The sequence below is a fragment of the Vigna umbellata genome, chromosome 8 (genome assembly GCF_029865625.1).
Source record: "Vigna umbellata cultivar VRB3 chromosome 8, Vumbellata_1.0, whole genome shotgun sequence".
In the NCBI taxonomy this organism is placed as follows: domain Eukaryota; kingdom Viridiplantae; phylum Streptophyta; class Magnoliopsida; order Fabales; family Fabaceae; genus Vigna; species Vigna umbellata.
Genome location: NC_142172.1, coordinates 23,963,452 through 23,988,957, shown reverse-complemented (window position 1 = coordinate 23,988,957; position 25,506 = coordinate 23,963,452). Strand labels below are relative to the sequence as shown.

The 25,506-nt window shown below is 33.9% G+C and overlaps 1 protein-coding gene across 2 annotated transcripts; it reads right to left on the bottom strand.

Moving 5' to 3' along the window:
- Positions 1 to 12,014: 12,014 nt before the first annotated feature.
- Positions 12,015 to 25,117, bottom strand: PARP2 (poly(ADP-ribose) polymerase). Of its 2 annotated transcripts, XM_088096910.1 has the most exons (17): positions 24,957 to 25,117; positions 24,608 to 24,865; positions 24,177 to 24,258; positions 23,363 to 23,598; positions 22,977 to 23,103; positions 22,685 to 22,740; positions 22,176 to 22,249; positions 21,922 to 21,968; positions 21,724 to 21,773; positions 21,391 to 21,453; positions 20,209 to 20,289; positions 19,840 to 19,950; positions 19,606 to 19,681; positions 19,342 to 19,484; positions 18,194 to 18,267; positions 12,560 to 12,665; positions 12,015 to 12,446 (listed from the first exon to the last, which is right to left on the bottom strand). In XM_088096910.1, exons 1-17 carry the CDS (start codon positions 25,041 to 25,043, stop codon positions 12,345 to 12,347), a joined length of 1,773 nt encoding a protein of 590 aa, XP_087953036.1. In that variant the 5' UTR covers positions 25,044 to 25,117; the 3' UTR covers positions 12,015 to 12,344. The 2 variants fall into 2 exon arrangements, with proteins under 2 accessions (XP_087953036.1, XP_087953037.1); XM_088096911.1 differs by lacking the exon at positions 21,391 to 21,453.
- Positions 25,118 to 25,506: the final 389 nt, after the last annotated feature.

The following is a 25,506-nucleotide window of genomic DNA, read 5'->3' as shown; positions in this document are numbered from 1 at the left end:
TAAGAAAACATCACATTTATTACCACTGTGATTTTAATGCTTTGAATTATTCTCATTCCCCCAACCCTAGATTCATTAATGTGATTAAGAATAATTCTCTTGAATTAAAAATGGTTCATGATTGTGGGCCATTTGGCCAACCATGGGTCCATGCTGAAACTAATCATAAGGTATGAATTTCCTGAATACTAGACAATAGTATGTAATCAATGTATGGTTGAATGTTCTGATTGGTACGTTAAAAAGGATTTTAATTCTTATAAAAGAATGGTTCTTCATTGTTTTCTAAGTTAAGTATCAATTATATGAAATTTAATTATTTATACAGAAAGCATTTTAATGCTAAAGTGAGAGTGTTTGTCTGATATAGTTAGTAATAGATGTACAATGTAACAAACTGACTGAATATTAAATTTATATTTATAGATTTTGGGATAAATTTTTTATTAGTATTATCATAATTACAGTCCAAACAGTGATGATTTAGCTTATGGTTAATGTAATTATTCTTGACGTTAATTATGTTTGTAATCCGACCAACCGGTTCACCGACCGGCTCATATGAGACCATAGACCATTGACCGTTTGGTTAGTGGCTGACCGGACAATGATACTATACAATATTAATTATTTGAAAATTTTGAGTTGCATATTTTATATTATGTTTTATATCTATAAATACTATTTTTTTTCTTTTAGTAATATGACACAGAAAATTAATCTTTATTTCTCTTTTTTTCTTTTTTTCTTTTTTTCTTTTCTTCTTCTTGGTTTTATATTTTGGTACTACAATATAATTGGAAGTTCAAGAAATGCTCAATGTTATCATTATTTTGGGTACTATAAATATAATTGAAGACTAGAAGGGATACGATACTATCAAGAGGTACAAGGTTGCACATTAAATGTACATTTTATTCTCTTAAGTATAATAGAATCTTATTAAGTTTCAAGGATATTCAAATGTCATTGTAAACCACAAGTTTATGAATCAAAATGAATTTCTTGTTTGGCATGATCGGTTGGGTCATCCTAGATTTATCATGATGCGAAATATAGTTGAAAACTCAAGTGAAAACTCACTTAAGAGTAAAAAACTTCTTCAGTCCAATGATTTTTCATGTACTGCATGTTCACAAGGAAAGTTTATAATAAGACCATCCTCAGAAAAATTAAGAAATGAGTCAATCTCATTTTTAGAACAAACTCATCATATGGATTATTTAGATATTTCATGGTTTTAATTGATGGATCAACTAGATGCTCGCATATTTGTTTATTATCAACTCGCAATCAGGCATTTGCAAGGTTATTAGCTCAATTAATCAAGTTAATAGTTCACTTCCCAAATTATCCAATTAAGAAAAATTTGTCTTGATAATGATGGTGAATTTACATCTCATGCTTTTAATAAGTATTGTATGTCAATTGGAATTAAAGTTGAACATTGAGTAGCACATGTTCATACTCAAAATGCACTTGCAAAATCATTAATAAAACGTCTAAAGTTGATAGCAAAAACATTACTTATGAGAGCTAATCTTCTAATGGCTACTTAGAGATACAATTTTGCATGCTCCAGTATTGATTCACATCAGGTTAACAAGATATCACAAATGCACTCCTCTACAGTTGGTTTTTGGTCAACAACCTAATGTTCCTCATTTAAGAATTTTTAAGTGTGTTCTATATGTTCCAATTTTTCCACCAAAAAAGACTAGGATGAGTCCTCAAAGATGATTAGGATTATATGTTGGATATGATTATCCATCAATAATAAAATATCTTGAACCATCAATAGGAGACTTATTTACAACTCGATTTGTCGACTAACATTTTGATGAATTAGTTTTTCCAACATCAAGGGGAGAAAGTAAAAACTGGGAAAAGGATATATGTTGGAATGAATTAATCATTACACGTTTGTAGTGTCCAAAGATAAAAACCCTTGAATGAGAAAATGATCTAAAAGGAAAGCTAACTTAATTGAGGAGGTGGGAATCTTAAAAGATTTATTTGATATAATTAATGATTTGGTTGCAAGAGAACCTCAAATTGTTAAAAAAATGATGAGATCTCAATAAATTATGTCATAAATAAGATAATATGGAAACAAAATAAAGTTAAAATTGAAGAGGATTTTGCATATAATATAATGGTGAATGTTATGAGTGACAGTGATGATCAAGAACCAATTATCATTGAAGATTGTCAACAAAGAAATGATTAGCCAAAATGAAAAGATACAATCGGAGCATAATTAAATTCGTTTGCTAAACAAAAGGTTTTTGAACTTGTAGTTCGCACACCTAAGGGTGTAAAACTCATTGGTTACAAATGAAATTTGGTACAAAAACAAAATGAGAATGGTGAAATTGTTAGATACAAAGAACAGTTAATTGCTCAAGGTTTTCACAAAGACCTAGTATTGATTTTGAAGAGACGTATTCACCAATATTGGATGCAACAACATTTCGATATTTTATTAGCCTGATTGCACAAGAAGGTCTACATCTAATGGATGTTGTTACAACCTATTTGTATGGTTATCTTGAGAATGATATTTATATGAAACTGTTGGGAATCCATTGGTGTTTGTATAACCCACAAGGAACCTCCTCCTCAATAGACCCAACAGAAACATCCTGAGTGATTTAATTTGGCCAACCATGAAAATTCGTAAGAGGATTATTTAATAAAATTGAACAACCCTTTATAGATTAAAACAATCACGATGTATGTGGTATAATCCTCTTAGTGAGTCCTTATTAAAAGAAGGGTATAAAAATTATCCTATTTGTCCTTATATTTATATGAAAAGATCAAAAATGAATGTTCCATTATTTTTGTTCATATAGTTGACATAAGAATAGTTGAAACTTCTAATGAGCTCACAAAGGCAACTGATTGCTTAAAGAAAGAATTTGAGATGAAAGATCTTCGAAGGATAAAGTTTTGTTCGAGATTACAAACTAAGTATTTCAATATAGGTGTTTTTATACATCAACAAACTTATATATGGACAAGTCAAATTCATTATGCACTCCAATGGTTGTGAGGTCATTAGATGTTGAAAAGGACTCTTTTAAACCTCAAGAAAAGAATGAGGAACGTAACTGTCACATCTTCATGTTATAGGAGTATTAATGTATCTTGCTAATTATATTCGACCTGATATAGCATTTGCTATAAATTTGTTAGCAAGATATACTTGTTCACCAACAACAAGACATTCTATTAGAGTAAAACATATCCTTCGTTATCTTAAAGGTACGGAGAATATGAACTTATATTTTATCCAAATGATTCAAAATCAGATATAATGATTTAATGGATTGATCATAAATAGGATATTTGTTCACATGTGGTGACACAACAATTTCATGGTGATCTATGAAATAAACCATAACAACAACATTGTCAAATCATGTAGAAATTTTAGCATTACATGAGGTAAGTCATGAATGTGTTAGGTTAAGGTTTATAATTTAACATGTGCAACAAACTTGTGATTTATCGTTGGAAAAATGGAATCAACAACCATATATCAAGACAATAGAATGTATTACTCAATTGAAAGAAATGTATATTAAAGAAGATAAAACAAAACATATTCTCTCAAAATTCTTTTTTACTCATGATCTTCAAAGAAATGATGATATAGAGATTCAAAAGATTCATTCATATGAAAATCTGGCATATGTATTTACAAAGTCTTTGCCAAAGAGAACTTTTGAGTAATTGGTTCACAAGATTGGACTCTGTGATTTAATGATGTGAGTTTACATGAGGAGGAGAAATAAAATATTTGATGAACATTATAATAAAAGTGATACATTTTTCCTTATAGATTTTTATTTCAAAGGGTTTTTCCTACTAAGGTTTTAACTAGACATATTCTCTAATAATTAATTTTTCTACCGTTACTCATATTAGTTTTTATGAAATTTAATTATTTCTATGAATTATGTGTAACCCTGTATTTGTATCTGTTAGTATTTTAAGGTTGTGAAAGGAGTAGTTGATGTGGTAGAGAAAATGTAGAGATAGTAGAATGTAGAAGTAGTAGTTGAAAGAAATGTTGTAGTTGTCTTTAGTTGTAGTAGATGTTGGCTTCTTCTTACAAATGGTATATGTTGGCTACATACATCAAATGGTAGAGTTCATAGGTATTTATAGACCCATAGATTATTCTAGAACATACTAGCCACAACTTATGTGGAATGTTCTAGATTTTTACCTATGTAGAATATTCTTGATTTTTCTTCCTATCTTAGGTTTTTCTAGAATATTCTAGAACTTGTATTACATTTCAATTCTTCTATCTAAGGAGCTTCTACATTCTTCTAGAATTTGCATTACACTTTAATACTCCTCCTTAATGCAAATTCGGTAACTCCAAGCATTGTGCGTAGTAGTTCAAATCTTGGTCTTGGTAATGCCTTCGTAAATATATCTGCAATTTGGTCTTCTGTTGGACAGTACTCGAGTCGAATTTGTTTAGTTGTCTCTTCATCTCGAATGAAGTGATATTTAATGGCTATATGTTTTGTTCTTTGATGATGGACTGGATTTTTTGCTATTGCTATTGCCGATTTGTTATCGCAATAGATAATAGTCGGTCCATCTTGTGGTTCACCCATTTCTTCAAGTATTCTTCTTAGCCATATTGCTTGACTTGTGGTTTCAGCAGCTGCTACATACTCTGCTTCTGCTGTTGATTGTGCCACGGTTGCTTGCTTCTTTGATGCCCAAGATAAAATACCCGATCCTAGTGAGAAAGCATATCCTGACGTACTCTTCATGTCGTCCACTGATCCTGCCCAATCACTATCTGTGTAGCCAATCATCCTTGAGTTAGTCATGGTTTTGTACCATATACCAAACTCCTTTGTGCCTTGTAGATATCTTAAAATTCTTTTTCCTACTCCATAATGAATCTGACTTGGGTTTTGCATGAATCTTGATAGAAGACTTGTAGCATACATAATGTCTGGTCGTGTGGCTGTGAGATACAGGAGACTTCCAATTAAACTCCTGTAGCGTGATGCATCTGCCTCTTGTGCTCCATCATCTTTCTGTAGCTTCTCGTTTACCACCAGTGGAGTAGTGACAGGTTTACAACCATTCATCTTGAACTTCTTTAATAGAGCTTCAATATATTTCTTTTGAGAGATAAATATACCTTCCTTTTCTTGTTTCACCTCTATACCGAGGAAATAGTTCATCAAGCCAAGGTCGGTCATTTCAAATGTCTTCATCATGTCTTCTTTAAATTCTTTCATCATCTCTATATTGTTTCCTGTATAGATAAGATCATCGACATATATAGAGACAATGAGATGGTACTGACCTTGTGCCTTAATATATAGTGTTGGCTCACTCTTGCTCCTCCTGAATCCTTGATCGATGAAGTATTTATCAATCTTGCTATACCATGCTCGAGGAGCTTGCTTCAGGCCATATAATGCTTTTTTAAGTCTTAGTACTTTGCCTTCATTGCCTTCGTTGATGAAGCCCTGTGGTTGTTCAACATAAATCTCTTCTTCGAGCACCCCATTTAGAAAGGCTAACTTGACATCCAGTTGATAGATGTTCCATCCTTTTTGTGCTGCAAGAGCTATTAAAACTCTAATTGTATCTAAGCGAGCAACTGGAGCAAATGTCTCATTGTAGTCTATTCCTGGTTGCTGTGAGTAGCCTTTGGCAACCAATCTTGCTTTATGCTTCTGTATAGTTCCATCAGGATTGAGCTTTGTTTTATATATCCATTTGACTCAAATGATGTCTTTTCCATGAGGGTAATTTACGAGTTCCCAAGTGTTATTCTTCTCAATCATTTTAATCTCTTCTTCCATAGCCTTGACCCATACTTCTTGCTTTGATGCTTCTTCATAACAGTTAGGCTCAATCATGGCCATATTGCAAGTTTCATATATGTCTACCAAAGATCTTACTCTTCTTGGACTAGATTCAGGTGAAGAATCTTGTTGTGCAGGTGGAGAAAGCGAACCTGAATTTTCTTCCTCTTCTTGAGTTTCTTCTTGAGATTGTTGCACTAGAAGTAGAATGTTGCTTTTAACAACTTTTTCTTCTTCCCAATTCCAAGAAGCATTTTCATCAACTTCAACATCTCGACTAATGATGAGCTTTTTTGTTTGTAGGTTGTAAACTCGATAGCCTTTTGACTGTGTGCTATATCCCAAAAATATTCCTCGTATAGTTTTGTCTTCAAGCTTGTGCCTCCTTTGATCAGGAACATGTATGTAGCAAATAGACCCAAATACTCGTAGGTGTTTAGCCGATGGCTTTCTCCCACTCCAAGCTTCAATAGGAGTCTTGTCTTGGACTGCTTTAGTTGGACATCTGTTTAGAATATAAACTGCAGTGTAAACTGCTTCAGCCCAAAAAGTGTTAGGCATACTTTTCTCTTTCAGCATTGATCTTGCCATCTCCATAACTGTGCGATTCTTTCTCTCTGACACGCCATTTTGTTGTGGAGTATATGCGACTGTAAGTTGTCGCTCTATGCCTTCATCTTCACAGAATTTGTCAAACTCGTGAGATGTGTACTCCTTGCCACGATCACTTCTAAGTATTTTTAGTTGTTTTCCATTTTGCTTCTCAACAAGGGCCTTGAATTTCTTGAATACTCCAAAAACTTCTGACTTTGCCTTTAAGAAATAGACCCATGTCATTCTAGAGAAGTCATCAATGAAGAGGATGAAATACCTGTTGTTATGATGTGAAGGTGTTCTCATCGGTCCGCAAACATCAGTATGAATCAACTCCAATAAGTCTTTTGCTCTCCATGCTTTGTCTGTCGAGAATGGTAATCGATGTTGTTTTCCGAGGAGACATCCTTCACATGATTCATTATTCTCCTTCAAGCATGGAAGATCTCTCATCATGTTTTTCATATATAGAAGTTTTAAGGCATGTGTGTTGAAGTGGCCAAATCTCCTATGCCAAAGCCATGAGTCATCAACTTCTACCTTCATGGCAATATTAGTTCCAGGTTTGAAGCTTGTAGGAAAGCTTTTATTTCTCTTCTCCATTTTTACTTGGCCAATTTCTATCATTTTACTGTCATAAATTTTGCATGTATCTTTCTCAAAATGAAGAGAATATCCATTCTCCATCATTTGGCCAATACTTAAAAGATTTTCTTTAAGATTTGGAACTAGTAAAACATCATTGATGAATTTCGTACCTTTCTTTGTCTCCACCATGACAGTTCCTTTGCCTCGAGACTCCACTATGGTGCCATTTTCTAGCCGAACTTTGACATTGACAGATTTATCAATGTCTTTGAAGATACTTTGATCTTTTGCCATGTGATTACTACATCCACTATCCAAGTACCAACTTCCTTCTCTACCAGAAGATTCTTGATTGGCGTAGAATAAGAGTTTCTCTTGATTATCTTCTTCCGCAAAGTTTGCTTGATGCTTATTTTTATTACGACAATACTTTTCTATGTGACCAAATTTCTTGCAATAGTGGCATTGAGGCTTTCCATGATGCCAACAATCTTTTTCCAAGTGACTTGTCTTTTTACATATGCCACATGGAGGATATTTTTCTTGACGAGTCATAGAGAAGCTTCTAGGATTTTCTTTATTTCTAGAAATTTCTTCTCTACTTTTATTTCCTTCATATTCTTTATTCTGAGACCGTAATTTTAGTTTTGATTGAAAGGCATTTTCAACCGAGTCATCTTCATGCCTTTTCAATCTTTGTTCATAAGCTTCAAGAGAGCTCATTAGTTGTGTGACTGACAATGTAGCCAAATCTTTTGTTTGTTCAATCGCGGTTGCGATTGCATCATACTTTTGGAGAATAGAAATTAAAATTTTCTCAACGATCTTTTTGTCAAGAATATTTTCCCCATAGGCTCTCATCTGACTAACTATTTCTTTTATTCTAGAATAGTAGTCTTTAATGGTCTCAGATTCTTTCATTCTTAATAATTCAAACTCTCGTCTTAGAGAATGAAGTTTAACATTGCGTACCTCGTCACTTCCTTGAAACTCCTCTTGTATTGTGTTCCAAGCTTGTTTTGCACTTGTGGCATCAATTATCCTTGGAAAAATTGTGTCATCAACTGCTTGTTGAAGAACAAATAAAGCCCTTGAATCCTTCTGCTTGTTTTCTTTCAACTCCTTCTTTTGAGCTGGAGTAAGAGTAGAGGTGTCTTCTGGAATAGTGAATCCCTCTTCTATGATATCCCATAAATCTTGAGAGCAGAAGAATGTCTTCATTTTGACACTCCAAAAATCATAATTTTCTCCTTTGAAAATAGGTACTGGAATTGATGATGTTTGATTAGTAGTAGCCATGTGTTGAGAATATATTTGGAAGTAGTAGAATGAGTTATAGTTTTGTTTGAGGTAGTTGAAAATTTTATCTACGCCCTGTAGATGACCGAACGTAGCTCTGGTACCACTGTTAGTATTTTAAGGTTGTGAAAGGAGTAGTTGATGTGGTAGAGAAAATGTAGAGATAGTAGAATGTAGAAGTAGTAGTTGAAAGAAATGTTGTAGTTGTCTTTAGTTGTAGTAGATGTTGGCTTCTTCTTACAAATGGTATATGTTGGCTACATACATCAAATAGTAGAGTTCATGGGTATTTATAGACCTATAGATTATTCTAGAACATACTAGCCACAACTTATGTGGAATGTTCTAGATTTTTACCTATGTAGAATATTCTTGATTTTTCTTCCTATCTTAGGTTTTTCTAGAATATTCTAGAACTTGTATTACATTTCAATTCTTCTATCTAAGGAGCTTCTACATTCTTCTAGAATTTGCATTACACTTTAATAGTATCCTTTTGATTGAATTTTTTTATCTCTTATTAAGTTGACACAAAAAATTAGTCATTCTTTCTTCTCTTTATTACCAGCTTTATATTTTACAATACTAATATTTTTACTACATCAACATCGATGTCCAATGAATTATAAAGATAAAGTAGATGAACAACACAATTTAAAAGAAAATTCTAATTCTATATTAACTCTTCCAAACTCACACTAAAATTGATCAAATTGATTTTAATAGTAGAAGTTAACTGCAATTCCATTTAAAACATGTATCTTCTTGATGAAGAAAATTACATTTATAATGTAAGTTGCTTATTTTTCCTTTTATATAAATTATTTATAAAAATAATGGTGTATAAAATTATAAAAGGCACGTTAATATGCAAATTATAAGTGGAAAAATAAATTACCATGTCAATTACGAGAGTTACAACGTATCCTTTAAATAATAAAATCAATAGATAATGAATTAAACAAAAATAATTATAACAAAGTGTTCTTACAATGTCGAGTACACTTCCTGGAGACCTTTTGAACTATTTTTAACAAAAATTCATTACTTTTCAAATTGACTTGTTCTAAGACTTGGAGGTAACTTCAGACCGAGAAGGGGTGTGCTTCCAACTTCAGACCTTGAAGCCAACATGCTCTAGGTCCTAATCTCTTCAAGATCGAGAGAAGGTGTGTCCGTAAAAGACATTACATCCAAGATAGACGAGTGAGTCAAATAATAGTTATTGTTGTAATAATGAACGTAAATTATGTTCCTCGATGATTGTATTATTTATAGGATAATTATGACGTTTGTGGGTCATCACCTAGATGGGCATGAGTCGGCCCAGTGGTTCGTTTGTCTCATGAGTTATTTGATCTAGATCTTACTAAGTTATATATTAGTACTTCATTAGCTTTGGTAGTCTAAGAGGTAATCGAACGGGTTGGCTTGTGGTTGGAGGGTGATAGTAGGACGGGCAAGCTTGTAGTCGGATAGTGGTGGTCAGACAGGTCGATAAGTGGTTGGACAAGTCTACATGCCAACAAGTAGTCAGACAAATCGTTTAGTAGTCAAATAGATCGATAAGTACTCGACTAGGCCACTTAGTAGGTGGTTCACCATTAACTCTAATAGACGGCACATGGTCCTAGTAGACAACAAATAACTCTCTATAAGTGACACCTAGTCCTTATAGACAACACATAGTTCTTGGTAAGCAACACATAGTCTTCGATATGTGACTTTTAAGATGTGTTTTACACTAAATTATCCTATAATGAGATTAATGTTAATAAGGTTGAAGAGTAATGACCATATATAATACAATTTCACTAAACTAGGAAAAAAGTGACACCGAAAAATTAGAAAAAAGTTGTTTGAGTGGCTATGTTTATAATAACTAGTAACTAAGTTGATTCTCAAACTGTCTAAGAAAAAAGATGAATGGGTTGTATATTATACGTGAGGAGATATAGAAAAAGTATAATGAAAATTTTATTTTCATATAAGAATCAAAAGGCAGGTCGTATATTTCAAAAGTAATAAGGACATTACTAACGCATATGAACAGAAAATAAAAAAGTATTAATCAAATCATTAATAAAAACATATTTATAAATTTTAATTTTAAAAGTTGCTTTATAAAATTTAATTTATATATTGACTTATTTTCATATAAATATTTAATAAGAATTTTCACGTACAAATTTTTACACTTATTTTCTTATCCATTAAAAGAAAGAAGTTATCGACAATTTTTTACTTTTAAAATAAAAACAAAAATAATTGACATATTTTTCTATTATTTTTTTCCTTTTCCTTTGTTATTTTTCATAGAATTTTTAATAACAATTGTTTTATTGGAAAGATTTTCATACACACAAATAGAAAGACACTAAATTTATAAAAATTCAATTAACAATATTATCTATTGAAATTTGCATTATTTTTTTTTAAGTATTTTAAAAGTTCAATTAAATGCCGTCGTTTTAATTTTCTAAAAGAAAAGTAATATCATAAATAATTTTTAATATTTAAAAAATGCAATTGAATACTACAACACATTTTTATAAAATAAATGTTTTAAAATATCAATTAAATACACCAAGATACCAGCACAAATTTAAAATAATAAAAATTAGACTATGAAATGAAACTTTTAATAAATATAGATATTCAGATATTAAAATAAGGATATTTAAACATTAAATTAATCAAGTACTTGGAAAAATGAAAAGACGTATATAAGTAAATATTATAATCTTATGCTAAATATTTTATCGGATTTTCTTTTTGTCATTTACCAACGTGTTTATGCAAATACTCAACTTCAAACTAATTTCTTTTACCATTATTTCTAATGGGTGTAAATATTACCTTCCCTTAAGAAACCATTACATTACAATGTAGAATATAAATAATGGGTAATTATAATAATTGAAAAATGAATTTAGTATAATAAAAATGTTAATTGACTATGTAAGTTTGTTGAACGATCGCAAAAGTACATTATTCATTCACTTAAAGTCCACTTTTTTTTTTTTATTTGGAGGGTTTGGTTTAGACTTAAACGAGACGTGAACTTGTGAAATATTAGAACTAAAAAAAAAATACTTCATCTCATTACAAAAGATGAACAATCAGAGAAGCACAAATTACAAAGGTTAAAGTTTATCTCTGAATAATCATCAACGTCTGAAGATTTTTGTTTTGTAAGAACAATTCAAACCGCGGTTCATGTAAAGTATTGTTTAATAATATAAAGTTAATAAGAAAGTCATTCAAAACTTGATTCAAAAATTTTCCTTTTCCAAATACCAATTCAAAGGAGATGCAAACTTAAATATTACAAACTTAAATGAGTAAAGTTAAGTGAGTATATATGGAGAAAAAAAATACATTATCAACTTCACCCTTTGAAAATCTACATATTAAATAAGTTTTGAAAATAAAAGCAATTATTATTGTCTATTAATATTTACCTTGCTTATGTAGTATCCTAAAAAAGGTCTTTTATAGGATTAAATTAATATCTTAGCTGTGTAGTGTACAAAAAGAAGTTAACATATAAAATAACAAAATGCCATGTCTAGTATATAATATAAATGTGGTAGATATGTTATGCACGTGAGGATAAACAATTAGTAAGAGTAGAAAGCTGTTGTACATAGTAAAGTAAAAAAGTAGAAAGAAGCAAAGCATGTATTTTTATGACAGAAAAGGAGGTGTACATCATCACCCAATAGCATATTATTTATAAAAAGAATACAATAACTAAAACTGGCAAAGAAATTGAAGAATCAAAATCTATTTAGTGTTTTTATTTGTATCCCTTACCTTTCTTAATTTTGTCATCCTAATTTCCATTTGATTCTTTTGGCTTAAACTATTACTAAAGATAAGAAAGGAGCGACCAATTAACCTTTGACTCGGAATAATTTACATCAATAATGATTGTTGATTGGCTAGGCGAACCAGAAAATGATAAAATACACAAACAACATTGTAATCATTTAGCCGCTAACTTCTTCTATTCTTAAAATTGAAATTTACGTGAACAATATATCGCATCCTAATCTGCTCTACATTATAAACAACGTATTCATTGTACAGTAGTTCGCTCTGCAATACAAAGTGGTAGAGAATAAATATGAAGCATTAAATCATGACAATCATCAACAACAAACCTCCCCGCTAATAAAAAAGAAAAAAAACTTTCATGTTAAAGTGCATACCTTGAGGCATAAATTTTTTTCTGGCTTTCCTAGGGGAACTACGAGCCCATCTTCAAGTTCCCGTGCTTTTGAGGGATCAGGAGCAGTAGCTCCTAATCCTTTTGTGCTGCAGGATGAGATTGCAAAGTATATAAACTTAACTAGTAAAGCAAAAAGTAGTGCATTTATTGTGGGGTCAAAAGGGATCTAGGATCCCTGGAAACTTGTTATACTAACTGAACTTAGATGAAGGCATAAATATTCATTTTATTTTGGTCAACTACATAAGCCAATTGATCAATATAGATTTTGTCATTGAATTACAATGAAAAATGTTTGTTACACACTATCACTGATTGAAATCCATGCCAGCCTCATCAAAAGTCGTGGGTACTAATAGAAAAACCTTATAATTCTGTTTTGAATACCACGTAGTCAATAACAGAATGGTAGCATAGCAGAAGAATCTTTTCTGTTTTAGTGGACATTCTAGAACAACAATGAGCTGTCAATAGGTAATACAAAATATGCTTTTATCCTCCAAGATTTAAGGACACACCCGTTCCTTTTGCACAGTATATATGATGTAATCATTTTGAGAATAATAGACTGATTTTTATACAGATTACTTTTCTTCCATTTTTACTGTTATGGTTTCTGTTATGGTACCAGAGCCCTCTAAAGGTTCAAGCTTTTTCTAGCTTACCTCTTTCATGGCCGATTCAGGCTCCTCTGGAAATGAGGACGAAAATATTCTACCTCCTCTCTTTGTTGATCCCAACCAAAATCCTTCCAGCCCCTTCTACATACACCCAAGTGAGAGCCCTTCATCTGTTGTGGTCTCCCCACCTCTTTCGGCCAACAACTTTCAGTCATGGTCTCGTTCCTTCCGAATGGCCCTCATCTCTAAAAACAAGATGGGTTTCCTCAATGGCAACATCCCCATCCCAGCACCCACTGATCCCTTATACCCCTCTTGGGAAAGATGTAACACTCTCTTAATGTCATGGATCCTCAATTCCCTTTCTCCTTCAATCGCTCAAAGTGTTGTGTTTTTCGAACGAGCTATTGATGTCTGGACTGATCTTCACGAGCGTTTTTCTCAAGGAGATTTGCTTCGAGTCGCTGAGTTACAGGAAGAAATCTATTCTCTCAAACAAGGTGCGCTCTCCGTCACCGACTTCTACACCCATCTAAAATCACTCTGGGAAGAGTTGGACAACTACCGAACTCTGACACCTTGATCTTGCTCTGCTCGCACCTACCATTCACAGGACTTCATCATCCGTTTTCTGAAAGGGCTCGACGATCGATTTGCCATGGTTCGCTCACAAATCTTATTACATGACCCTCTTCCCTCTGCTAATCGTGTTTTCTCCATGATCATCCAACATGAGCGCCAACAGCATCATCCATCTTCTCCCATGGAAACCAATCCCTTCATCAATGTCATCTCTGGTAAAGGTCGAGGCCATCCACAACAAGGGGGGACAAAACCAACTCGCAAATGTGAATTTTGTGGCCGCCTCGGACACACTATTGATTCGTGCTTCCAGAAAAACAACATCAACCCGACAAAGTGCACCCATTGTGATCGTGTTGGACATAATAGTGATGTGTGTTATACCAAATTTGGCTATCCCCCTGGACATCCCAAATATCCAGGAAAACCACGCCCTTTCAACAACAGGAACATCTTTGGTAGCAGCGGCGCAACTGTCGGAGGCAACGTGAATAATGTTACTGCATCTTCCTCTTCAGATGCTGCGCCGGCCCTAATTCATGAAGGAGAAAGAAAAGATGTTTCAACTCTGGGCCAAGGTCTTCACATTACTACGGCCTAATTCCAACAACTAATGAGTCTTCTTAACAAAGCTTCTGGATCTGGTGGGGGAAACTCAGAAATCCCTTCAAGGGCCAATCTCACTCACTCAAATCCAAACCAATCTCACAACTCTGGTCTTGGCAGTAGGTTTATTTCCATTAACACCGCACATACACTCAATAATTTTTCACACACCACACCATGGGTAATTGATTTCGGAGCCACCGATCACATCACAACTTCATTAGATCATTTTTTTGAGTATTCTGAAATCCAGCCATTACACATCAATTTACCAAATGGGTCTACTGTTCAGGCCCATATATCTGGAAGCATACAATTTTCTCCGGATTTCATTATTCATGATGTTCTTCTTGTTCCAAATTTTATTTTTAATTTATTATCTCTTCCTAAATTATTAACTACTGTTCCTTGCCGTATAATTTTTTCAAATGAGTTCTCTAATATTCTTTGTCAAATACAGGACATGAACACATTGAAGATGATTGGTTCAGCTAACTTAAAGGAAGGACTTTTTCATTTGATAATCGGAAAGGAAAGAAACCCATCTACCAACAATACTACCACCACCATCAATAACTCCAACCTTTGGCATTTTAGATTAGGACACTTATCTAGTAGCCGTCTTAATGTCTTGAATCAACAATTTCCTTTTATTTCAAAGGATTCTCATGAAATCTGTTACATTTGTCATTTAGCTAAACAAAAGAAATTGCCTTATTCTCCTAGCTCTAGTAGAGGTTCTAAAATTTTTGAATTGATTCATATGGATATTTGGGGCCCCTTTTCCAAAACATCTATTCATGGGCACAAGTATTTTCTCACTATACTTGATGATTTTAGTAGATACACATGGGTTGTTCTATTAAAATCAAAAAGTGAAGTGAGAATGCATATACAAAATTTTATTAACTTAGTTGAAAATCAATTTGAAACCACAATTAAATGTATCCGATCCGATAATGGACCGGAATTTTTTCTAAAAGACCTTTTCAATTTTAAAGGAATTATACATCAAACTAGTTGTGTTTACACACCTCAACAAAATGGGAGAGTGGAACGCAAACACCAGCATATTCTCAATGTTGCCAGGGCCCTCATGTTTCAATCCAAAATCCCATCAAATTTTTGGTCCTATGCTATCAAACATGCTGTTTTTATCATTAACCGTATTCCCTCACCCATCATTTCATACAAAACACCTTTTGAACTTCTAAATAAAGTTCCGCCTGATTTTTCAATGATCAAAATCTTTGGTTGTTTATGTTTTGCATCTACTCACAATCAAATTCATAAATTTGAACCTCGATCTAGAAAAGGTGTTTCTTTGGGTTTACAAAATGGCACAAAAGGATATGTTATTCTAGACATTAATACAAGAGAAATTTTCATTTTTAGAAATGTTATTTTCCATGAAACAGTTTTTCCTTTCCACACTTCTCCCTCACTCCCTACACTTATAACCCAACATACCTTAACCATAGAACCAAACCCAGATTCTCAATCCACACCACAAGGAAAACCCTCAGAAACTCAACCAGAAACTCAACGCCCCAACCCAAACACGTCTTCATCTTTCCCAGAACAAAGTTTCTCCCTTTTCCCTGAAACCACAACCTCCAACCCTAATTCCATTTCACCAGAAATCCAAACCCGCCACACACCAACCCCAATTCCTGTCCCACCACCGCGCCGTTCAGAACGTGACACCCATCCTCCTCCATACCTTTCTGAATATCAATACAAGCTTCCTTCCCTTAAGTCTGCACAATCATCCACAAGATGTTCACATCCGATTCAAAGTTTTATCTCATACACCAATGTCTCCCCTTCACATCATCGTTTTCTCATGGCCATATCTTCTGAGCGTGAACCCGCCAGTTTCTATGAAGCAGTGAAGCTACAGTGTTGGCGTGACGCCATGCAATGTGAGATCAAAGCCCTCGAGTTGAATCATACTTGGGATGTGGTTGAGACTCCTCCCTCTGTTCGACCCATAGGTTGCAAGTGGGTATACAAAATCAAGAGGTTACCTGATGGAAGCATAGAGCGCTATAAAGCGCGATTGGTAGCAAAAGGGTATTCACAAATTGAAGGCATCGATTATTTCGGAACATTCTCCCCAGTCGTCAAAATGACCACTGTTCGTATAATCCTTGCCTTAGCTTCTATCAACCACTGGCACATCCAACAATTAGATGTCAGTAATGCTTTCCTACATGGAGACCTTGTGGAGGATGTCTACATGGAGATGCCACCGGGATTATCAGGATACCGTTCTGGTCAAAGCTGCAAATTGCGCAAATCCCTCTACGGGCTGAAGCAATCAAGCAGGAAATGGTATGAAAAGTTATCTAATTTGTTGTTAACATATGGTTATAAACAAGCTCATGCTGACCATAGTCTCTTCACCAAAAAGCATGGTTCAGTTTTTACTGCCTTGATAATATATGTGGATGATATTGTGCTAACTAGTAACTCTGTTCAAGAAATCAACCACATTAAACAGATCCTTCACAGCAATTTTCATATCAAGGATTTAGGAAAGCTCAAGTACTTCCTAGGAATTGAAGTGGCTCACTCTTCAAAAGGGATTTCACTTTGTCAACGCAAGTACTGCTTAGACTTGCTTATGGATTCAGGAATGCTTGGCTGCAAACCCTCTTCCACTCCAATGGACAATACTCTTAGGCTTCACAATGATGCTTCTGGCTATCTTGATGATCCCTTGCCATATAGGCGCCTTGTCGGCCGATTGGTTTATTTGACAAATACTCGCCCTGATATTGTTTTTGCAACACAACAACTGAGTCAATTCATGTCCAAGCCCACCAAAGCTCATCATGCTGCGGCCATGCATGTTCTTCGTTACCTTAAAGGTTGCCCGGGTACAGGTCTATTCTTCCCTAGAATCTGTCTTACTCACGTCTCTGGTTTTAGTGATGTTGATTGGGCCACCTGTGTGGATTCAAGACGTTCCATCACGGGTTATTATTTTTTTATTGGAAGCTTGCTTATCTCATGGAAAACCAAGAAACAAACCACTGTGTCGCGATCATCCTCCGAGGCTGAATATAGAGCCCTCGCTTCCGCTACTTGCGAGTTACAATGGATCATTTATTTGCTCAAAGATCTACATATTTTCCCCTCTCAGATTTCTCTACTTTACTGTGACAATAACAGTGCCCTTCACATTGCTGCCAATCCCGTATTCCATGAAAGAACGAAACATCTGGATATAGACTGTCACATTGTGCGTGAAAAATCCCAGGAAGGCTTGATGAAACTACTCCCTGTTCCTTCTGCCAACCAGCTCGCAGATATTTTCACAAAAGCCTTACCTCCACATTCCTTCAAGCTAAACTTATCCAAGCTGCAATTACAAAACATTTTTGCACCTCCAGCTTGTGGGGGGCTAATAGAAAAACCTTATAATTCTGTTTTGAATACCACGTAATCAATAACAAAATGGTAGCATAGCAGAGGAATCTTTTCTGTTTTAGTGGACATTCTAGAACAACAATGAGCTGTCAATAGATAGTACAAAATATGCTTTTATCCTCCAAGATTTAAGGACACACCCGTTCCTTTTGCACAGTATATATATGATGTAATCATTTTGAGAATAATAGACTGATTTTTATACAGATTACTTTTCTTCCATTTTTACTGTTATGGTTTCTGTTAGGTACCGCTCCCTATTTAGTGGTCTTATAATCAATTTAGTTGATCTTAAACTAATTTTAATAAATAATAATAAATGTGCCTGTATGAGAGAGGAGTGATAGTTGAAAAATTGGAGAACAAACCTCAGTTTTCCTTCGGGCAACTGATCGGCATCATAGCATGCATTTAGAAGCCCAGCCATCTCTCCCAGTGCAACCTATAAAATACAGCAAATAAGAGAATATTTACTAGATAATTGGATCAATATTGACATATTGCACAGTAAAGAAGTTAATATAAATCAAACTTTTTGAAGAAGTTGATCAATAGTAAATAGGCATAGTTAATAATTTGATTCAGATATTTAGACCATTGATTCAAATTGGTCTCTACATTTGTTAAATAAAGTCATTATGGTCTCTTCCATTAAATTGGCATTATTATCGTTTGGACAATGACTACGTGTCAGTCCAATAAAAGGCTTACACAGTAATTTTGTTCATATACTTTTCTTCTAACTCAATTAAATCCCTATATTTTTTACATAAAAACAATGTGGTCCTTTTTCTATCAGCGTGAGATCTTAAGAATGAACCCAAAAACCACAATTGGGTTCATATGTCCATCTCTCCTACGATGCAGTAGACAAAAACAAAAACTTGGATATGAAGGAGATGATCTTGGTAGAATTGTGTCACCAAAGAAGGTGTTGGAGAGAGAGAAGAGGGTTTAGACTCACATGTGATCACCTCCTTAAGGTTGATTTCAAGGAACTAACAACATTATCTCTACTTAAACAATCTGCGGATTCAATTGAGAAGAAAGAGAAACATAGGAAAAAAAAATGAATTATAGGCCTAATTATAGAAATCAGATTATAAATTAAGCCTTTTATTAGACTGACATGCGGTCAGCTTTCAAACGACGTTAAAACCAAATTAATGAAAGGGATCACATTGACTCTATTTAACAAATATTAGGAGTCAAAAGCAAATATAGAGACTAAAACTATTCAAAAGCCTCGGATAAAAGGACTAAATTGCTAATTAAGTCATGGTAAGTATATTATAAGATTGATCTTCTAAATAGAACCTTGCATATATTCTCATTATATTCCAGAAACATACCATAAAAAAGAGCGCAAATTTCTCGAACTCGGGCTGTTATAATTGTCAAATCATGTTTGACAAGTAACAACAATTGGTTAAATTGATTATTGGAGTTTCAGTCCTCTTTTCTGGGAGCACATATATTAGTAATGTAGCAACGCTTTCATTAAACAAGAAACAACCTCACATAAAAGGAGCACGCCATCTTTAGCCGTACGAGTAGCATAGCAATAATTTGCACTTTTTGAGAACATGTCAGCAAAGTACACCCCCTTTCCAAACATGTAGCCAGTTACAGGTGCCTCAGGAGGGGCTATGCGTAAACCTGACAATGGTATGTCCATCTCAGACTCAGATAATGATGCATCAAAACATATAACATCCATACTCCATATGCACATGCTCACAAACCAAAGAACTACTGTACAAATAAGAGAAGAAACGACCTTGAGATAAAATTCCTGTCCAGTTTGTGAGCCGAGAACCATGCCACAAAAGCATCCTATTTTTTGTACTAGCGAACTGTCACACAATCAAAAAGCAATTTTCTCAATGTACAAGGTCAAAATATAGACGTTATATCATAAACCGAAACAAACTTTTAAATAAAAAATATATTCCTAGTAGAAAAAAATTTGAGAAAGATCCACAATTTTCTGTATCGTTAGCCAAAGTGTCACCTTTCTGTATCGTTCAGCCTCGCCTTCCCTTGATGCCCTAAATATTTGAACAATGTCCACAGTATAGTTTGAATGTGTTTCTGCATGAGTGTTCTTCATATACTCTTCAATCTAGTGACATCAAAAGGGACAAGATGATATATTGACAGGATCAAGAACTAAAGCGCCAGCAACAGGTCAAATTTAAGGACTGAAGTAAGCAATTTTGGAGAATGATTTTTACGCTAAGGAACACAAATATATTTCATGTCAGATGGAAAGAAATTATATCACCATTTAGAATTCACTTTTCCTTTCTCAGCTTTTTTATATCATAGGAATAACCTTTTAATTTTTCCAACAAAGCCCTAAGACGGCATAGTTGTTTACCATGGAGAATTCAGCGCAACCAAATTCAACAGGTGCCAGTTCGCAATGAAGGCATTGATAATGAGCATACAGTGGATCTCCCTACAGCAAATCCAGAATTACAATAATGAGCCTAAAACGGTGGCTTTTTAAAATTGAAGGAAATACTTAGCACAAACAAAACAAGAATGCCTTTCATTCATTGGCGAAGTGGATATTATTTGCAAAAGGGCACTTCCTGGATATACAAAATTGTGCTAAATAATACATTACATCTATAAATTCATGAAATGGGTGCAAAACTGCAAATACATATTTTCCAGAGAAAGCAAGTCCATAAAGGTTGTTTGATGTGATAAATATTGGACATCAGTCGCCGTTTCACCAAATCTAAAAATACAACTATAAAATATCTTGTTCAAAATATGTGGTACCGAGGACAAATGAAATATATCCTAATCATACTTTGTAAATTAGTTTAATCTTGATGTTAAAGAATTAGAATTTCCATCATAATTTCAGCACCCATTATAGCACTTGAAATCTTTGTTTGAATACTTGGAATCGCCTAAGAAAATTCTTCTCAGCAGTACACATTTATGTTTTGATTCTGAATACGATATAATAATAATAATAACTCCTAATTGCTAGGAAAAAAGATGAGTATATTATCTTCCATAATTAAACTTCAGCTACAGCCTATATCATAGGCATGGAGCTCGTTAGATATTTAATTTATCCTTGTAGCTTAAAGAGACACGGATATGGTAACTTGTTAGGTTCCTTTATGCAGGGAACCTTAACAGATGAATCTCCTCTCTCACAACACTCTAACAATAGAAAAGAGACGAATGTATATGTATTTCATTAATTCTGTAAGGTATGGAAAAACAGAATTTACAGGTAAGTATCCCCAAGGAAGCCTCCCTTCCTCCACTGGAAAATGCCCAGTCTATTCCCAAAAGTAAAATATCTGATACCCCTCTCTCCTATTTTGTTTGTTATTTATACTCCCTCTCTCTCTTCTAACAACTAACCACCTTTCCCGCTACTTATTTCCTCCCTTCTTATTCTTTCGCACGTACACCTTTAATTGCCTAACATAACTGTAATAACTAACATAAGCATCCCAGGAAAAACACTGAAAAGACTTAAAAAATTCCAGATATGGACAACTACAAGAAGAAAATTAAATAGAGATACCTGCATTTCTGCATCATCTTTCAAAAGCTTTGTGGCAATCTCAATTTCACTAAGAGCTTCAACCTTTGATTAAGGAATCAATTAATGTCAATGGTTAAACAAACAAAGTTATAAGTTTCTTTTTCTGGAAAAATTGTAAGGAGTTGATAGAAGTTGATCCTAAGAGGACAAGAGGAAGGTACCAAGGAATGTCATAAATGGAAGTACATGATTTATGTATATAACAATCCTTGTAAGAGAATCCACCATCCAAAATGTAAGAAAATAATTATCATAATCTATAGACAACTAAAATAACTAGATCAACAAATGCATCTGGGAAAAAAGGATTACCATTTCTAACTTGCGTTTCAACTTCTGAGGGGTGTCAATTACAAAAACAGCTGCCATATTCATATTTTCATGTTAGTATTCCTCTAAAAAAGAGAGAGTTCATAGCCACCAAGAGGATCTTTTTATGATTTAGCAACATTATGAAATAAACCTTTGCACATGTTCTTAAGATGAATGAGAAGGAGAGAGACAGCTTACACATTTTTTTGAATCCAAAATCATGTGGAATTACAGTGTAGAATTCTCTGCAACAAGAAAATAAACCAATTATAAAATATAGTTTTCCAATATTTTTAAAGCAAGAAATTCCAACCTCAAGTAATAGAAAATGAATTATATTATAGGTAAACAGCACACATCTCATTCAAAAGTAAATAAAAAATGCAAGCATCCAAAGGAAAAGTAAAGCATAGGACATCGAGGAAAATAAAAACGAACATCAAATTCCGTACCCACTTAATTGCTCCATAACTTTCCTGTCACCTTTATCAATCACATTAGCAAGTCTTTTCAGAACTTCGTAGCCCTTAATAGTTCACAAAATATACAGTTAATCTCTGAAGAAGACAAGATATGAAAGTTGAAATGCTGTAGCAGTTCGCAAAAAGATGAAAACAACCAAATCCCAGCCCAAGAGAACTTTGCACTATGATCAAGGTGTAAAGATGTAAATGAACTTGTGTTTTGTATGTTCTTAGTATTTATTAGTTTCTAAAAAGCAAAAATGTAGCGAATTGAAGTCCAAAGGCTTCTTAATAACAATATATGAAAATTGAGGATCGTTGTACAAATGAATACCTTGAATTACCCAAATATAAAAGGAAAAATAATAAAAGCTCAACGATGTTAACAAATATTGATTCCAACATGACAATGCCAAAAGTAGAAATGAGTGTATGTGATAGACTTTTAATAGGAATATGAAATGAAATAAACAAATACTACATGCCCAAAGGCCTACCTTTAAAATTGTTGATTTGCTAAGTTTTCCAAGGGGCAACTTGTTTGCATTGTACCCTGATGGAAAGATGTCACAGTTAATAATGCACGTCAAGAATATTGAATGAGGCTATATCACAATTCTAGAATGAGGAATTCAAATGCATGAAATGAGTGTTGACTGTCAATTGTTTAACAAATCAAAGGAAACCATATCATTGCTTTAAACTAATCAACAGAATATATCAAGCATGCTTTTGAATCATATGGCGTAACTCATCCGACCTGAAGGAAAGAAGCAATAACTAACTAACCTATTTCCATCATTTGCTGATTCATCATGCTCACGTTGCAAATAAGAGATATAAATTTTGCAACACGTGGTTCAAGTTTAGATTCCATAGGCTGCTTTCCTAAAGCACGACCAGGATTTTCAGTAACCTAAAAACAAGATCCAAAGTCTTTAAAATGACCGATCAAGTTAGTTTATACTCTTTTTGGTCCCAATCCACCATTAACACTCCAAGTAAAACAAAATACTTAGTACAATTTACCATAGAATGAAAAAAGGGAAGTTTAGTCTATATAAATGCCTTTATACACAAGACACGGTGAACTAACTTCACTATCAGTAGCAAGTGGACCAAAGTTATATGAAGCAAAAGAAAATACAGCAAGAGGAATAGAGTCCCATACTCACAGTAGATTCATTTTCCTTGCCACTGTAGTCCATTTCGATCCAAACATAACTTTTAGGATAGCTAACAAAACTATCCCTATCGGACCAAGCATTTTTGGTCTTGGCTAAAAACTTTTGTTCAAACTCCTGAATGGCACTCTCACATGATTTGTAAGGACCATGTATCTTGTCTTGGCCCTTTACACCTACCCTTCCCCATCTATTGTAAACAAGGTATTCACCGCCACTATCCGATTCTGAAAAAATAATTTGATATACACAGTCAGAAGAACCGGTGCAATAAAGAGAAAAGGCTGCTGGTTAAGCATTATACAAAGCAAGTCTTCTACAACTCAAGCAACAAATTTTCATAACTAGTTGAGTTGGAGATAACTGATATCAAATTTTCATATCTCTCTCAAGTAATCATCTGATATTCCAAAATGAAAGATAAAAAGCAATCCCACAATTGTGGGGGAGAGAGAAGCTCCTGCAAACTATTGTTTGGCTTTGTTAGGATAAAATTTTTTGTAAGCACTTGCACTGGAAGAGAATAAGAAATAAAATGAACTGAACTGTTGTATAAGCTAAAATCAAATAACGTACTTAACTTTCATAAAAGCATTTTCGTTTAACTTTTGAAAAGATAAGGTTCCTAAGGAGCTTTTAGTTAATGGATAAACTCAATACATTTTACTTCTAATTTTGTTTTCCTGCAAATGCTTATAAAGAAGTTTATCAAAATTCGACAGCTATAAAGAACAAATGCAATACATCAACGCATCAACAAAAAGCTATCATAAATCATCAATAGGCAGATGGAATTGAAATTAACCAAGAACTTGAATCACATAGAACTTGTTATTGTTGTCCCTGACATTTGTCTGATTCAACATGGCATCATAGACATCACCACCCTGCATTGTTCAAAAGCGTACCAAAACACGTGAGCCCCAAACACACTAAGAAACCACCACCAATCAGAAAAATGATAGCACATGACAGACGACAATAACAACAAAAAACAACTTTGCTAAGTTAATATTGCAATCAGGTTTAATTATGTTTTTAACATCTGAAATTTGAATAAACCGTATTTGGCTCCGTAAATTAAAAAGACATATATTCTCATTTTTTAAAAAAATACGTTTTTAATCCTGAAGCAAGACATTGTTCAAGGAAATAGTGATGTCAAAAATATGTTTTTACTCTAAAATTTTAGTGGATGTTAGAATAACTGAGCCTCACAATTGTTACTAAACTTACCAGTCGCAGAACATGATAGTGCGTTTTCACAGAATCCGGAAGATACTGATCGAGAATTGCCACGCCCTTTTTGGTTGCGGTCACCATCTTCACCGCTTCCTCTTTTGCCTCCTCTGCAATCTCGATTTCTTGGGAGTGATTAGAATCATGATTTTGAGAATCCCTAGCTCTCTTTCTAGTTCTAGGAGGGGAACTAGCATCAGGTTCACTCGTCTCATTTCGAGTTTCTTTGCGAACAGCAGCTTCAAGTCTACGCAGCTGGAATTATGGAAGTATCAGAGAGATAGAGAGAGAGAGAGAGAGAGAGAGAGAGAGAGAGTGAAAGAGTGTGATTTTAGTTAGAGAGTACCAGAGTGGGTTTTGTTCCGGTGATGGAGAGTCCACGATAATGAAGCTCCATTCGAAGCTCATCCACCCTCATTTTACTTGACGCCATTTTAGAGGGAAATGGAATGCTTAGCGTAATTTTACTCACTCAGCTTTGAATTTTGAAGCTTCCCACCATGGTTAGTGTACGACGCCGCTTTTATAACAGCGCTTGACATATGAGGTGTGCTTCGCACGCTGGAATAATATGTAAATACAAATTAATTCAAGGCCTAAACTGCAAATCATCTTCAGAAAGAAAAGGTTGAAGTTCGTGGTCAATGTGATTCTTTCTCGTCCAATTCAACAACGTGATTCATTTTATTAGTACTTTAGAAAAAGTTAATAACAAATAATGAAAGAGATTTTTATTATTTTGTAATTAAAAACATACTTAAAGAAAAATTTGTGGGTGAAGTGTAAAATTTCAACTGATATGCTGCTCTCTTACTTCTAAAAAAAATTAATAAATTATAAGTGTACTTTAAGAAACTCAAAGTAATTACTTTTTAATATATGAGTGTTTTGTTTGG